This window comes from Bos taurus, chromosome 5 (assembly GCF_002263795.3).
Source record: "Bos taurus isolate L1 Dominette 01449 registration number 42190680 breed Hereford chromosome 5, ARS-UCD2.0, whole genome shotgun sequence".
Classification (NCBI taxonomy): domain Eukaryota; kingdom Metazoa; phylum Chordata; class Mammalia; order Artiodactyla; family Bovidae; genus Bos; species Bos taurus.
This window is the reverse complement of record NC_037332.1, coordinates 98,567,644-98,584,031: the sequence shown is the minus strand read 5'-3', so window position 1 is coordinate 98,584,031 and position 16,388 is coordinate 98,567,644. Positions and strand designations below refer to the sequence as shown.

At 38.5% G+C, this 16,388-nt stretch overlaps 1 protein-coding gene, 1 non-coding gene and 1 pseudogene across 2 annotated transcripts; 2 read left to right on the top strand and 1 right to left on the bottom strand.

Annotated features, from left to right (window-relative positions):
* T2R45P (bitter taste receptor Bota-T2R45p) lies at positions 2,683 to 3,398 on the bottom strand (annotated as a pseudogene).
* TRNAF-AAA (transfer RNA phenylalanine (anticodon AAA)) lies at positions 10,342 to 10,413 on the top strand. The gene has a single exon. It is a non-coding gene; the product is annotated as a tRNA-Phe (tRNA).
* Positions 10,414 to 12,473: 2,060 nt separating this feature from the next.
* On the top strand, positions 12,474 to 14,878 carry SMIM10L1 (small integral membrane protein 10 like 1). The gene has a single exon (XM_003586113.6). It carries the CDS (start codon positions 12,629 to 12,631, stop codon positions 12,833 to 12,835), a length of 207 nt encoding a protein of 68 aa, XP_003586161.1. The 5' UTR covers positions 12,474 to 12,628; the 3' UTR covers positions 12,836 to 14,878.
* Positions 14,879 to 16,388: the final 1,510 nt, after the last annotated feature.

Below are 16,388 nucleotides of genomic sequence, written 5' to 3'. Positions count from 1 at the left end.
AGGCTGGAAATATACATTAGGAGGCTACAAGTACTATAGTACAGAGTCAGTTATGACTTTATGAAGATATAAATATGAAGTGTGAAAATGAATTCTTTGGAATTTGTGAAGAAATAGAAAAAAACTCAAACTGATGTAAGTGTGTGTGCATATTATCAAAATGACATGAAGAATATACATCATGCTTCTAAAGGGAGGAACTTCTTTCCTTTTACAGTAACTTGCTGCTATTTCAAGTGAAACGTGACTAAAGGCTCTCCCATTTCCATGTCCTCAATTCCATGTTCTTCTCTTATTTCTGGCCTAGAGAGGGAGCACATTTCCCAGCCTCCCTTACCTTTGGTTGTGGCAAGGTGATCAAAACCTGAACAATGTTATTTAAGTGAAAATTTTGTGCAATATTTTAGGCCCATCCCCAGTACTCTCCTCAGGGACTGTCCTCCCTATGTTTTTTTCTCCCAGCTTTCTTGAATGGAGAAAACTCCACCCAATCGTCCAGATCCACGTTAAATATGACCAACTTCTGATCAGCCTGATTTCTTGGATAACTACCTAGAGAAGTGTGCTCAGACATATCAGTACCCTTAAAGAACAATATTAAATGTACACTGAATTTGAGTCACTTAATGCTTTGGAACGGAGAAGGCAATGGCAACCCACTCCAGTACTCTTGCCTGGAAAATCCCATGGACGGAGAAGCCTGGTGGGCTGCAGTCCATGGGGTCGCTGAGGGTCGAACACGACTGAGCAACTTCACTTTCACTTTTCATTTTCATTCATTGGAGAAGGAAATGGCAACCCACTCCAGTGTTCTTGCCTGGAGAATCCCAGGGACGGGGGAGCCTGGTGGGCTGCTGTCTCTGGGGTCGCACAGAGTCGGACACGACTGAAGTGGCTTAGCAGTAGCAGCAGCATGCTTTGGAACCTATTTGTCTACTCTGTCTAATGCAGAAACTGGAATTGAGATTGTGTAGATTTGTGTATAAGCAATTAAATGTTGAGGAAACAAAACTAGAAAATCCATGTGACCTGCAGATTTTGTGAAGAGTTTCATTTTCACTGGTTTCCAGCTTTCATGTAGTTGTTCTTTATCCAAATAATCATTAGAATATCTTTCATATAAACTCTCCTGTAGGGTGATTTTTATGTCCTGGAAAGTTAGCATAAAACAGGACAAGCATGATCCTCACATGCTAAGGCTTATGTTCCACTAAGCAGACAGATGATTAAAAATAGTGAGTAATTCAGATGTGGAAATGATTTACCTTAACATTTAGATAATGTTGTTACACTATCATAATACCAAGAATTAATAGAGTCAGAGAAATTCAGTTGTTGAACAAGGTTATATATTTCCTATAGTGAAACTTGCTATCAATCCTGCTATATGTCAACACACTTTCTATTTCATCATTTTCCACAAGATTGTAATAAAACAGATCTTCAAGACATTTCCTATAATTATGACATAGACATCATAGACACCATTCTAATACATGCAGAAAGATCATTGAATTAAGCATCATAATTTTTTTTACTATTCTTACACTGAATGCATTTTTAACATTGGGAAGACCTAAGTCTTTTGTCTGAAGTTTAAAATGAATTTTTAGGTAGCAAAATAGAGGAGAAGATTGACAATTCAGAGGCCCAATTTTGGTTTAGGGGAAAACTGAGCAATTAAAAAAAAATATTTATTAGGCGGTGCTGGGTGTTAGTTGCAGCATGTGGGATCTTCAGATCTTCCTTGATCATGTGAAACCTTCGGTTGTGGCTTGAGTGCTGTTAGTTGTGGCAGGCTAGATGTAGTTCACTGACCAGAGATGGACCCCAGGCCCTCTGTTTTGGGATCACAGAGTCCTAGCCACTGGACCACTAGGGAAGTCCTGAAAACTGAACTTGAATTTGACACCAGATCTCAACTTGAAAAGAGGTCTTCTTAATTGGAAACCTCTAAGAAATAATTTTCCTAACTGCATGTGAAATATAGCAGCTATGAAGACATCATGATTATTTTTTCTTCTTCATCCTTACTGTAGTATTGATTTTTTTCTAAGTTTTTTGACTACTAGTAAAAATCACATATTCTTTAGTACAGTTAATTATACACATACATAAACTTTAATCTAAAAATATTTGTTACATTTGAATTTTATTGCAGACATCTTTGCTAAGCACATTGTGATACTAATTTCAATGGAAAATAGCAATAATGTCCTGAGATAAGCTCAATTCTTAAAAAGACATAAATACAGATTATAAATACTTCATTTGAAGATAATAGCATAGAATATACATGTGAAATACACATTGCTTCATAACCCTGAAATTATACATCATTTTGTAAAATTAGATTGTTTATCTGAAAAATATTGGTTAGTGGTATCATAATCTTATCATCAGTTTTATAGCATTCATAAACATTCACATATATACTTTCATCATAAGCTTGAGGAAAAGACTTTGCATGTTAACCTTTGGAAATTACTCAGTTATATTCACATTAGAAAAAGCAGCAGAAAGTATAAAATTTTACAAACACCATCAGCTTATTTTTTTGCTGGAAGACACATGATGTCCACCTATTTCTTTTCTCTCAGTCAGCACCTTAGCTGCCACAGAAATGACAGAAATGCCTTTGTTAACTTCCTGTTTCCCCAAATCAGGATACATGAGTGGTTTGAAGGATAGAGGAATCCAAGAGCCTCAAAGAACAAAAAGACAGTTTCCTTCTGCTGCCTTTTAAAACTCCAAATGGATCCCATTTAGAGCCAGGAAATGAATGGCAAACAGCAAGAGAAAGGATATCACAGTTTGCATGGCTTTTATATGGACTTTGGTGCTAGAATCTGGAGATCCTTTACCACTGAGCTGCATCTTCTTGAGATGTTTCCACAGGCAAACAGTTAATAGCAGAAAACATGTCAGGGACATAGTAAAGCATATGAGATTTCCTGGCATAAGCAGAGTCACATGTGGAAGCCATAAACTGCCCCTCAATATGGTCTTCTGAGGAATGTTTCCTTTGTATTCATTTGTCTGGATAGCCTTATCGTTGTATATCACTGCAACATGAAAAACCAAGGAGAATGAAGTTCCCAGAAGTATTATGTGCATGACACTTTTAACTCTATTTCAGGTGAAGAAAAATTAGGCTGGAGAAATGGCTATCTTCAACAAATAAAATATGCTGAGACTAGTAGCAAGCCAGGTGCTATAATGGTTGCTTACTATCCAGGCAATATGAACAATAATTCTTACTTTTAAACTATATAGAACTGGATTCAACACAACTAAGTACCAATTCATTAACGTTACCCAGAGCAAAACAATTCTGCAGACTGCCAGAGCAGTGAGAATCCCATCAGCTGAGGAGATCTTTTGTCTCTTGACCCAATCAATGCAGTTCACCAGTGCTGTGAGGCCATGGGCAAAATTTCCTAGAACAAATTCTGTTAATACTAGGATGGAAAAAATGGTCCATAGTAAAGTTATCATGTCTAGAAAAAAAGCCTCGTCTAATATCATGGTTCTGATTCCTTCAAGTCTGACCCTAAATTCTTTGTGCAGCTGATTTCTGGATGGGCAGTGAAGTCCTCCTTTCTTTTAACTTCTGTGACCAATGTCAAGCAGGAAAGTACTAGCATATGCTAATAGAAGAGCTCACTGCTATCTTGATGAAATAATTGCTATTCCCTAACAGCTCAAATTGACTCCTCTTTATGCACTCTGTGTCCTTGCCATGGGATGGATTACTTCATAAATTTAATGGAGAGATGAAATGTCATTTGCCAGCATGGAAATAAGGACATATCGTGTTGCAACTTTTCCCTGTTTAACCTCTTCATAATTTGTACTTAACAAATTTAGTTGTTAGTGAGCAAAATTTTAAAAATCAACACATAGAATGTACAGAGAAAGCCTAAACTATTAGACGGAGCTCAATCATAACCTGGATCATCATTCCAATGGATTTTTTTTTTTTTTCCTAATACTGGATTTATGTAGAAATAATTCAAGCTTTTCTTATCAAAACTATCCAAGATTTTCTTGGGGACCCCAAGAAGACCAAAACACCCTATAAGCTGGTTATATATAACTTTATTGCTTATAAGCCTATGAACACATTAACTCAACCAAATGCACATTCATCTCACTGATGAAATTATTTTCCTATAATTTCCAAAACTGAAGTGAGTCTTGGGGAGGTCACCTGGTTGTAATCTCTTTTCCAGTAGGCTTTTCCTTCCACCATTTAAAGCTGTCAAAAATAACTCTCATGCTTAGGTCTTTAATAAAGCTAACTATTTAATTTAGTTAATATTTAAATATTAATTTTTAAATAAAATATTAATTTTGTCAATATTTCTTGGGCACTTCAAAAGAATATGTGTTTTCCACTGCACATTGAAAACTTCTCCATATATGAATATTCAGTCTTATTTTTCTCGTTTAATTCATTTTTGACTGTAATTTTTTTTAAGAACAGATGTTGAAATCAGGTATACTTTTGGATTCTCTTGTTTCATTTTTTATAGTAGAAGTTTTTAAGGAGAGGATCTTGGAACCGGACTGACAGGATGGAAAATCCAGATTTCCTGCTACCAATCTCTGATCTTTTACTCTGTTTTAAAACTACTGTCTGCTTCAGTATACTCCTCAGCAAAATGCAGATAATAATGATATCCTCTTCCAGAGATTGTTACTTATTCATTTGACCCTGTGTCATTTGATACTTCACAGTTAACCTGTTAGAACTTCCACTTATGAGTTGAAGATAGCAAGTGCAAAAAGGCAAGATTTTCTCCTACAATGACCAGGATAAGGGGAATAAATTTCCAAATTACATTTTAAATTGATAAGAGAGCTGTTCAAGGAAAGAGGACAACTGAACTAAAATCTGGAGTGAGGAGACTCTTTCCAGGTCAAGAGATTATCTATATATTCAGGACAATCTCTATCAAATCCCACAAATCCTTGCAGAAAGCTGAAAAACTATTCTTAAAATGTACATGGAAATACAAAGCTCCCAGAAGAGACAAGGAAGTTTTTTTTAAAAAGGAACATAATTAGACGACTGCAGTTCCTGATATCAAAGCTAATCATTGCTGCTGCTAAGTTGCTTCAGTCGTGTCCAACTCTGTGCGACCCCATAGATGGCAGCCCATCAGGCTCCTCCGTCCCTGGGATTCTCCCCACTAAACGGCATCAATGAAAATAGAGTAGTACTTTCATGAAGACAGACATATATAATAGTTAAGCACAATTGAGAATCCATCTTAACATTTACATTCATGGGCAATTGATTTCAAAAAAGGTATCAAGGCAATCAAGGGAGAAATAGCCTTTATTTTTCCAACAAATGAAGCTAGGACTTTATTAGATACCCATATTCATAAAGATGAATTTATACCATTATTTCTTACCACATAAAGATTAAGTCTAAATTGATCTTAGACCTAAGTACAAATGCTCAAACTACAAACTTTAGCAAAAAAAAAAAAAAAAAATGGCAGAGAACTTTTGCAAACTTGAGTTAGACCTTTTAGATATAACACCAAGAATATGACTCAGAAAATTCTAAGCTAACCAATTAGAATGCACCAAAATTGAAAACATACTCCACATGATTACTGCTCCCTGATTGTCATACCCTATATAATTCCCTCCACCTCAGTGTGGTGGCTCAGATGGTAAAGAACCTCCCTGCAGTGTAGGAGACCCGGGTTCAATCCCTGGGTTGAGAGGATCCCTTGGAGAAGGAACTGGCAACTCATTCCAGTATTCTTGCCTGAAGAATCCCATGACAGAGGAGCCTGGCGGGATTGAGTTCATGGGACCACAAAAAGTGAGACTTAGTGACTAACATACACACACACAGTGTGAAACAGACCTGCGACTTATAATTCTTGCCCCTTCAGTGTGACAAAGACCTTCTAAGCTGCAGCATTTGGCAAGAATGAAGGGATTTTTCAGTTAAGTTCCATTCAGTCACTCAGTCGTATCCAACTCTTTGCCACCCCATGTACTGCAGCATGCCAGGCCTCCCTGTCCATCACCAACCCCCAGAGTTTACTCAAACTTATGTCTGTTGAGTTGGTGATGCCATCCAACCATCTCATCCTCTGTCAGCCCCTTCTCCTCCTGCCTTCAATCTTTCCCAGCATCAGGGTCTTTTCCAATGAGTCAGCTCTTCTCATCAGGTGGCCAAACTGTTGGAATTTCAGCGTCAACATCAGTCCTTCCAATGAATAATCAGGACTGATTTTCTTTAGGATGGACTGGTTGGTTCTCCTTGCAATCCAAGGGACTCTCAAGAATCTTCTCCAATACCACAGTTCAAAAGCATCAATTATTTGTTACTTAGTTTTCTTTATAGTCCAACTCTCACATCCATGGATGACTAGTGGAAAAACCATAGCCTTGACTAGACAGACCTTTGTTGGCAAAATATGTCTCTGCTTTTCAATATGCTCTCTAGGTTTGTCATAACTTTTCTTCCAAGGAGTAAGTGTCACCATCACTGCAGTCACTATCTGCAGTGATTTTGGAGCCCAGAAAAATAAAGTCTGACACTGTTTCCACTGTTTCTCTATCTATTTGCCATGAAGTGATGGGAACAGATGCCATGATCTTAGTTTTCTGAGTGTTGAGCTTTAAGCCAACTTTTTCACTCTCCTCTTTCACTTTCATCAAAAGACTCTTTAGTTCTTCTTCACTTTCTGCCATAAGAGTGGTGTCATCTGCATATCTGAGGTTATTGATATTTCTCCTGGCAATCTTGATTCCAGCTTGTGCTTCATCCAGCCCAGCATTTCTCATGATGTACTCTGCATATAAGTTAAATAAGCAGGGTGACAATATACAGCCTTGACATACTCTTTTTCCTATTTGGAACCAGTCTGTTGTTCCATGTCCAGTTCTAACTGTTTCTTCCTGAGGGGCATACAGCTTTCTCAAGAGGCAGGTCAGGTGGTCTGGTATTGCCATATCTTGAAGAATATTCCATAGTTCATTGTGATCCACACAGTCAAAGGCTTTGGCATAGTCAATAAAGCAGAAAAAGATGTTTTTCTGGAACTCTCTTGCTTTTTTGATGATACAGCAGATGTTGGCAATTTGATCTCTGGTTCCTCTGCCTGTTCTAAATCCAGCTTGAACATCTGAAAGTTCACGGTTCATGTATTGCTGAAGCCTGGCTTGGAGAGTTTTGAGCATTACTTTACTAGCCTGTGAGATGAGTACAGTTGTGTGGTAGTTTGAGCATTCTTTGGCATTGCCTTTTTGGGATTGAAATGAAAACTGACATTTTCCAGTCCTTTGGCCACTGCTGAGTTTTCCAAATTTGCTGGCACATTATGTGCAGCACTTTCACAGCATCATCTTTCAGGATTTGAAATAGATCAACTAGAATTTCATCACGTCTACTAGCTTTGTTCATAATGATGCTTCCTAAGGGCCCCTTGACTTCACATTCCAGGATGTCTGGCTCGAGGTCAGTGATCACACCATCGTGATTATCTGGGTCGTGAAGATCTTTTTTGTAAAGTTCTTCTGTGTATTCTTGCCACCTCTTCTTAATACCTTCTGCTTTTGTTAGGTCCGTATCATTTCTATCCTTTATTGAGCCCATCTTTGCATGAAATATTCCCTTGGTATCTCTTTCTTGAAGAGATCTCTAGTCTTTCCCATTCTATTGTTTTCCTCTATTTCTTTGCATTGATCATTGAGGAAGGCTTTCTGATCTCTCCTTGCTATTCTTTGGAACTCTGCATTCAAACAGGAATATCTTTCCTTTTCTCCTTTGCTTTTCACTTCTCTTCTTTCCATAGCTATTTTTAACGCCCCCTCAGACAGCCATTTTGCTTTTTTGTATTTACTTTTTTGGGGGGATGGTCTTGATTCTCGTCTCCTGTACAGTGTCATAAATCTCTGTCCATAGTTCATCAGGCGCTCTGTCTATCAGATCTAGTCCCTTATCTATAGCTCACTTCCATTGTATAATCATAAGGGATTTGATTTAGGTCATATCTGAATGGTCTAGTGGTTTTCCCTACTTTCCTCAATTTAAGTTGGAATTTGGCAAAAAGGAGTTCATGATCTGAGCCACAGTCAGTTCCTGGTTTTGTTTTGCTGACTGTATAGAGCTTCTCCATCTTTGGCTGCAAAGAATATAAGCAATCTGATTTCGGTGTTGGCCATCTGATGATGTCCATGTGTAAAGTCTTCTCTTGTGTTGTTGGAAGAGGGTGTTTGTGCTGACCAGTGAGTTCTGGTCAACTGCTTGACCAGTTGGCAAAACTCTGTTAGCCTTTGCCCTGCCTCATTCTGTACTCCAGGGCAAAATTTGCCTGTTACTCCAGGTGTTTCTTGACTTCCTACTTTTGCATTCCAGTCTCCCATAATGAAAAGGACATCTTTTTTGGGTGTTAGCTCTAAAAGGTCTTGTAGGTCTTCATAGAACCATTCAACTTCAGCTTCTTCAGCGTTACTTGTCAGGGCATAGACTTGGATTACCGTGATATTGAATGGTTTGCCTTGGAAATGAACAGAGATCATTCTGTCATTTTTGAGATTGCATCCAAGTACTGCATTGCAGACTCTTTTGTTGACTACAATGGCTAATCCATTTCTTCTAAGGGATTCCTTCCCACAGTAGTAGATATAATGGTCATCTGAGTTAAATTCACCCAATCCAGTATTTTAGTTAGCTGATTCCTAGAATGTCAACGTTGACCCTTGCCATCTCCTGTTTGACTACTTCTAATTTGCCTTGATTCATGGACCTAACATTCCAGGTTCCTATGCAATATTGCTCTTTACAGCATCGGACCTTGCTTCTATCACCAGTCCCATCCACAACTTGGTGTTGTTTTTGCTTTGGCTCCATCCCTTCATTCTTTCTGAAGTTATTTCTCCACTGATCTCCAGTAGCATATTGGGCACCTACTGATCTGAGGAGTTCATCTTTCAGTGTCCTATCTTTTTGCCTTTTCACACTATTCATGGTTTACTCAACAGAGTATAGAAAGTCCTAGCAATAGCAATTAGGCAAGATAAAAAATAAAAAGTGCCCATACTGAAAAGGATGAAGCAAAACTGTCTTTATTTGCAAATCGCATATGTTAAAAAAAAAAAAACCCTAAAAACTCCACACACAAAACAAAAACTGCTAGAACTAATAAATTCAGGAAACTTACAAGATATAAAATCAATATCCAAAATTCAGTTGCATTTCTATACATTAACAACAAAATATCAGAAAGACAGATTAGAAAAACAATCTCATTTATAACTGCATCAAAAAGAATAAAACACCTCAGAATAAATTTAACTAGTTAGGTGGAAGATCTGTACACTGAAACCTGCAAGACATTCAAAGAAACTGAAAAAGGTGAAGAAAATAATAAGTAGAAAGCTATTCCATACTCATGGATTGGAAGAATTAATATTGTTAAAATATCCATACCACCCCGAGAGCTGTAGATTGAATGCAAGTTCCATATTATGAGTTTAATTAAAACATTAATTAATTTAGAAGTATTATTATAAATTTATAATTTAAAAATTATAATTTTATGTATTTTTCACATAAATAGAAAAACCTCAAAAGACTGTGGACAGCTAAAGTAATCTTGAGAAAGAACAAAGCTGGGAGCATCACACATTCTGGTCTCAAACTATAGTTCAAGCTTTAATAATCAGAACAGATGGTATTGGCATAAAAACAGACACAGTTCAATGGAACAGAATAGAGAGCCCAGAAACAAACATAATTTGATGTTGCAGCTAATGATTTCCTTCTGTATGACATATATTTGATACTTGAATGTGCAGTCTTATTTCAGAAATTGTAGTTTTATTATGGGATCTAATCATTGGTATCAGCTATTACAATTTTTTTCCTTTTAACAAGTTTACTACCTACATAACAGTTTCCACTAAACTTCAGTTCCTGATGTGATGCCTGCAGAAAGACTAAATTCAATTTGTCAGCCTGCAAACGTGAGACTTTAATTGAGTTGTAATTTTTCTCTTGTGTTTAGGGTTGGATCATTTGATTCAATCCTTGCATTCTGAATGTATTTCTTATACAGTAGAACACTTACATTAGCAAATTCCTTAAAAAAGGAGTTGAGAATTTGCCAATATGGTAATTTTCAGACCCATAATTACCAATTACCAATATGGTAAATTTGGTACCAATTGCCAATATGGTTAAATTTCAGACCCAAAATTTACTAATATAGTAAATTTCAGACCCGTAATTACAGCTTACCTTTAAACTTTCAAGCTGCATTAAACTTAACAAGCCATTAAAAAGTACTAAATTTCCAGGCTTCCCTTATAGCTCAGTTGGTAAAGAATCTGCCTAAAATGCAGGAGACCCAGGTTCAATTCCTGGGTTGGGAAGATCCCCTGGAGAAGGAAATGGCAATCCACTCCAGCATTCTTGCCTGGAAAATCCCATGGACAGAGGAGCCTGGCAGGCTACAGTCCATGGGTCGCAAGAGTCGGACACAACTTATCAACTGAACCACCACCAAATTGGCAATTTTAGGGTCAACAATAGGAATATAAGATTTAGAAAGGAAGGGCAAGTTAAAGGGTCAATGAAATATTGTCTTCAGGAATGGATTAATACATGTTGATAACTTACTTATATGTGCCTACTTGGCAACAAGTGTGGATCTGTCATTCAAGTCTAAGTATCAAGGGACAGAATAAAAACCACAATCACGTAAAATACTGATCCTATCCCACTCTCCAGTCACTTTCACACGACAGAAATCTTTCAACAGCTCTACAGTATTAAGGATAGGAGTTGGAGCTTAGTAACTACTCTTTTTTTGCCTGTGTGTGCTTAGTCACTCAGTCATGACTGCGACTCCATGGACTGTAGCCAGCCAGGCTTCTCTGTCCATGGGGATACTCCAGGCAAGAATACTGGAGTGGATTGCCATGCCCTTCTCCAGGGGATCTTCCCAACCCAGGGATTGAAACCAGTTCTCCCACATGGCAGATTCTTTACCATCGGAGCCACCAGGGAATCCCTATTCCTTTCCAATTAGAACAGGAAATCTGTTACTTATAACAGCCATTATAAGTAAACGGCTGCTATTTTCCTGGGGGTTTCCAATGGAAGACCCGGTTTTCACGGAATTAATCAAAGCTAAGGGTGAAGGGAGTGAAGAGCAGAATGGTAGAAGAGGATGAGTCCACATTGTTTTAGGTAGTTGGAAGAGGAAGATTCAGGGACTTAATGATTTGTGTGGCACTAATACCCACAAATTGTACTTCTATACCAAAAATTTAATCTTCTCTTGGTTCTGAATTGTCATTATCTTACACTTTCCTTTAGTCTCCAAATCAGTATTTCATAAATTGCCCTAAGTGAGCAGTCATCAGTTCCTTTAGGTGCTGTCTAGTTGATGGGTTGGTACTGGTCTAACAAAGCAGCAAAAGAAACTAGTTGGGGATACACAATTCAGCTTTACAAATTGCACAAGGGCATGTTATTTGTACCAGTCTTATCATCAGTAGGCTGTACAAAAAAACAGAGGTCCTTCAGGGTACATAAATTGTGCTTTGAACAGTTGCTACAATTATTCAGTGCAGGGTGAATTCTGAGATATTGAAAGAACGCTTTTCGGAACTAGACCATAATCTGAGTTATAATCAGTTACATGTCTGAATAAGTCACGAATGTAGAGGTGGTCTATGAGGGAAAATACAGTGCTTACTAGTTAAAATAGATTATATAAGTTAATGAAATGGGCATCACTTAAACACCAGAAGAATATGGACGATCCATTAAGATGTTACCTTAAGGGTATTCGGGGCTTGGAAGTAATGTCAGTAATATTCTAAGCCTTCCCCGCCTAACCACATATTTCACAGGTGCCCATGAAGAAAATTATAGAAGCCTTCATACATAATCTGAACGTTTCATGGGTTTACATGAGGGAAAATTTGATATTTGCATGTAATATGTACCTCAAAAAATAATAATTAATCTGTGTTTGCTTTACATGTGTTAATTTCCGGCACTTCCAACTGAAACAGTCCTAATACATAGGAAAATCATTGCCTGAGATTGTGACTCTTTAAGTTTTAATAGTATGTTGTGAATACAGAGACTCTGCCCTAACTGGCTTATTTAAACAGATTAATGTTATGAAATCGAACGGGAACAGTTCAGAGCAGACTAACCCGAGTTTTAACGCGAGCTTTGGACGGGGCTCTAGGGCAAATAACAGAATTTTACTTAGTTTCCTTTCTTCATTTTAAAGTGAAACGAGTATCTGTAAGGCTGTTTGTAATGGCTATATAAAATAACTGTGTGGCATATATGTAAATAAATAACCCGTTCCGGACCTACCAAGAGTTAAACTCTAAACGCTGAATGTCACTTTAAGCAGCAGACAGGAAGGGGAGGAGCGCCAGCCGCAGCCCCAGGCTCACCGCCGCTCGGAGAGAAGCGGTGTCTGCGTGAGGCGGGAGTGCTAGCCCGGAGGCCGCTAAGTCCCCGGCCCCTCCAGGTCATCGCCATCAGTTGGGGGTCCGCGGGGTCTGCGGTCACCCTCGGTTCCAGGCACCGCACCGGGCTAGCGGCAACATCGCGTCCATGGCCACCACGGCGGCTCCGTCATCTTTGGCCCTCAGGGCCTCGAGCCCGGCCGCGACCCCCAGCTCGTACGGGGTCTTCTGCAAGGGGCTTTCCCGCACCCTGCTCGCCTTCTTCGAGCTGGCCTGGCAGCTGCGCATGAACTTCCCGTATTTCTACATCGCGGGCTCCGTCGTTCTCAACATCCGCTTGCAGGTACATTTTTAGAGCCCTGGGGATGCCGCCGGCGTTCCGGGCCTGCGTTGTGGCCGACTCCCAGGAGGCGCCGCGGCACCGTGGAGCTTGGGGCGAGCAGTCCCGCTGTCTCGCGAGAGTGCTTGGTCTCCCTCCACCGCTGCGCTCTCGCCTCTCCGCCGTCTGCTCTCCTCCGATCCCCTGAACTGGCACCGAGACCTCCTGAGTGTAGGAAGAGGAAATACGCGATTCCGGGAACCGAGAACTTCAGTTAAAACCCACTACAATATTTAAGAAGCTGTGCATCCTTAAAAACGGGACGAACAGGATGTATTATAACAAGGGAAGGCTGTCAAAACTTTCAGGACAGAAATGTACAAGCTCATGGTCCGTGTTCATAAATAGTAAATTTCGGGAAGATGAGACTGGATTATAAACAGGATCAGTCAGAAGCTGAAGATCTTAAGGATATGCAGTGGAAGGCAAACATCTCTTCATTCCACAACAGAAAACTATGACGATCAGAAACTTTAAGTGAAAAAAAAAAACAACGTTGTAAGAGGAACACATCCTTCAGATAACCAAACAATGTAAAATACTGCAGGGTTTTGACCGAGGGTTGGAGTGTAAGAAGGTGGACTCAATTTCAGTGTCACTCTAATTCGCATTGTGGTTCAGAATCTTGGAGCCAAAAAAAAGGAAATCCAGTCATAGCACAAAGCTTGGTGGTTTATTGAATAACATTTAAATAATCATAATGGAAATGCTGTTTATGGTTTTCATCTTTTTAAGAGAATGCTTAATTACGGTTACAGAGTTGAGTGTCAATATTATTAGCCTTGATGGCGTAAAAGTGCAATTTACAAGGTAGGATGGCAGGGCGGGTGCCTGGAAAAGTAATGGTGTCTTTTAAAGTGGGAAGTCGACAGGTAGAGTCTGTTGTCGATGGGGGAAGAGGTCATTTTATTTTACTTAAAGAGTGATGATAAAGTTCTAAAATATAACCATATAACAGAGAAGAAGGGAGAACAGCATGAGGTCAACAAGAAATGCCTAAAGATGATAGTTCAGGTGGAATGTCTTAGAAAGGAAAACGGATACATTGTCATGTATTTATAAATATAGGGTCAAGAGGTTTTTAGGTGTTAGAGAGTCTGGAGACGAATTAGTGGTCTGCGTATTTTTTTTCTAATTAAGGAAGCAAAATTGAGGCAATTATGAGCCTCAGGAAAAAGAAAAGTTTTCAGAAGTTACACTGCATTAAGTCAACTGTGAATAATGTTAGTCATCATATAAAGTCAGTCATATTTATGTAAACACTGAATACAAATAATAACAAATTATTAGGTAACCCTAGCAGAATTGGAAAGAAGTATATATGTAATGGAGAATACATCAAGATCTGATACAGAAATGTCGGTTTAAAAAAAAAAGCAGTATAACTTGTCACTTAGAAAGAAGTACAGTAACAAATAGCTGAAGAGTTAAAGTTGGTAGTCTCTGGTGAAGGAAAATCAGGGATGGGCAGAGAAAAAGTGGAGAATTGCTGTTTTTTACTACTGGTCTAACAGTAACAGTGTTTTTTTCTTAGCCCTGTGTGTATGTGTATATCAGACACACCTCTGTTAAAATACAAACTAATTTTGTGGTCCAGATGAGCCCAACAGTCTGCCTAAATCCCTGTTTTCTCAAACCTGTTAAATGAGAATAAACATACCCAATGGATAGATCAGTCTGAGAGTTAAAAATAAGCCTGCCTTAGTGCTTGATATATACACAATACAAGTATTTGTTTTATAGAATATCTCATTAACTTGTGAATAAACCTTAAAACTCTGGAGTGCTTGCTTTACAAGTGGAAGGTTTTAGTACTGAAAGATATTTGTAGATTACTGACAGTAAGGGTAGCGGGAAGCCCTTCCGGAAAGATACTGGTGAGACGTTTGAGCAGAAAGGGACAGTCATTCGTCAAGGTAAAGATTGAAACTGTAATGTTCTGTATTCCACATTTCACTAATTGTGTCCAACAAACAAGTGTACTCTAGAGTTGTAAAATAAGTGCCTCCTTCAGCAACATGTCTGGCTTTGAGTAATTGTTCTTCCTACCCTTCATTCCTTGTCTCCAGCTGAACTGGAGCACAACTTCCTCTTTCTTCTTACAGTTTCTTCTGCCTTCTGTACCTGTGGGGTTTTTGTTTGTTTGTTTGTTTTGTCTGTGGTTACTCTGTATTTCAAGGCCAAACTTGGACATCACTTTTTCCACTAAGGTTTTCCCAGATTCTCCTAATCAGATTAGAGTTCATTTCTTTTAGTCCATCTAAAAGGCTGTTAGTATCAACCTATACCAGTATCATAGGCTTCTTTATTCATTCTTAATTGTGCATTAATTAGTGTATTTAGGTGGGGTTTTTTTAATATTCAAGAAGACAGGCTTCCTATACTATAATCTCTTCCCTTGGTAATTATATGTTCCTATGAAAGTACAGGGACTAGAATATCCTAGTCTAAACTATGAGAAATGTAATTAGATCAATGAAATAATTCAGTAATGCCAATGAGCTGGCAAATGGTGGGCATCACTTTCATAGAGGCACTAATATCCCAGTTTGTAACACAAAAGAATGTGGCTGCCATTAGCCCTGGAATGGTGACATACAGGAATACTCCATTTGGGTGGTTCATGAACATATGCTTTCCTCAGCCTTTTCTCTTCTGTTCGTCTTCTGCTACACTGAAGAAGGGCTTCCCAGGTGGTTCAGTGGTAAAGAATACGCCTGGCAATGGAGACACAGGTTCAATCCCTGGGACTGTCCCCTGAAAGAGGAAATAGCAACTCACTCCAGTATCCTTGCCTGGGAAATCCCATGGACAGAGGAGCCTGTCAGTAGCAAAAGTTGGACACGACTTAGTGACTAAATAACAACACTGAAGACAGTAAGGTGCTTGAGCAGATTTATTAGTATATCATCCAACTAGATTAGAAGCTCTGTGAGGGAAGATACTATATCCTATCAAATTTTACAGCCTATACTGTCAGCAGGTATAGAGTAGGAACTGAATGAAAGCTCTGTGATTTACCACTTAATTCTTTTTTAAATTTATTTTTAATTGAAGGATAATTGCTTTACAGTATTATGTTGGTTTCCACCAAACGTCAACATGAATCAGTCATAGGTCTCCACTTATTCTTAACAATTGCTTTTAAAATCAGATGTCTATTTTTCTTCCTACATATTACAGCTCAGTGAATTTTCCCAAAGAAGAAAACAAGATTTTTGCCCTCACTGCTTGTTAATCACTTACTATTCCACTTTACAGGTAATTTTATTCTTCCCGTTATCCATGAAGCCAAAGATTTTGTCTGTTGCTCTGTTTCCAGCCTAGAGCTTTGCCTAATGTGATATTAGGTAAATTGTTGAATGAATGCCATATTTGTTGATTTTCCTATACCTAGTCAGCAGTCAAAGAAATAAGAATATATTTGTCCCTGATAAAGGCATCTACTTTATTGCCCATAAATCAAGTTTTTACAGGCCATGGTGAATATTAATTTGCCCAGAGAGCTCTCAAACTGGAAGAAGCAACA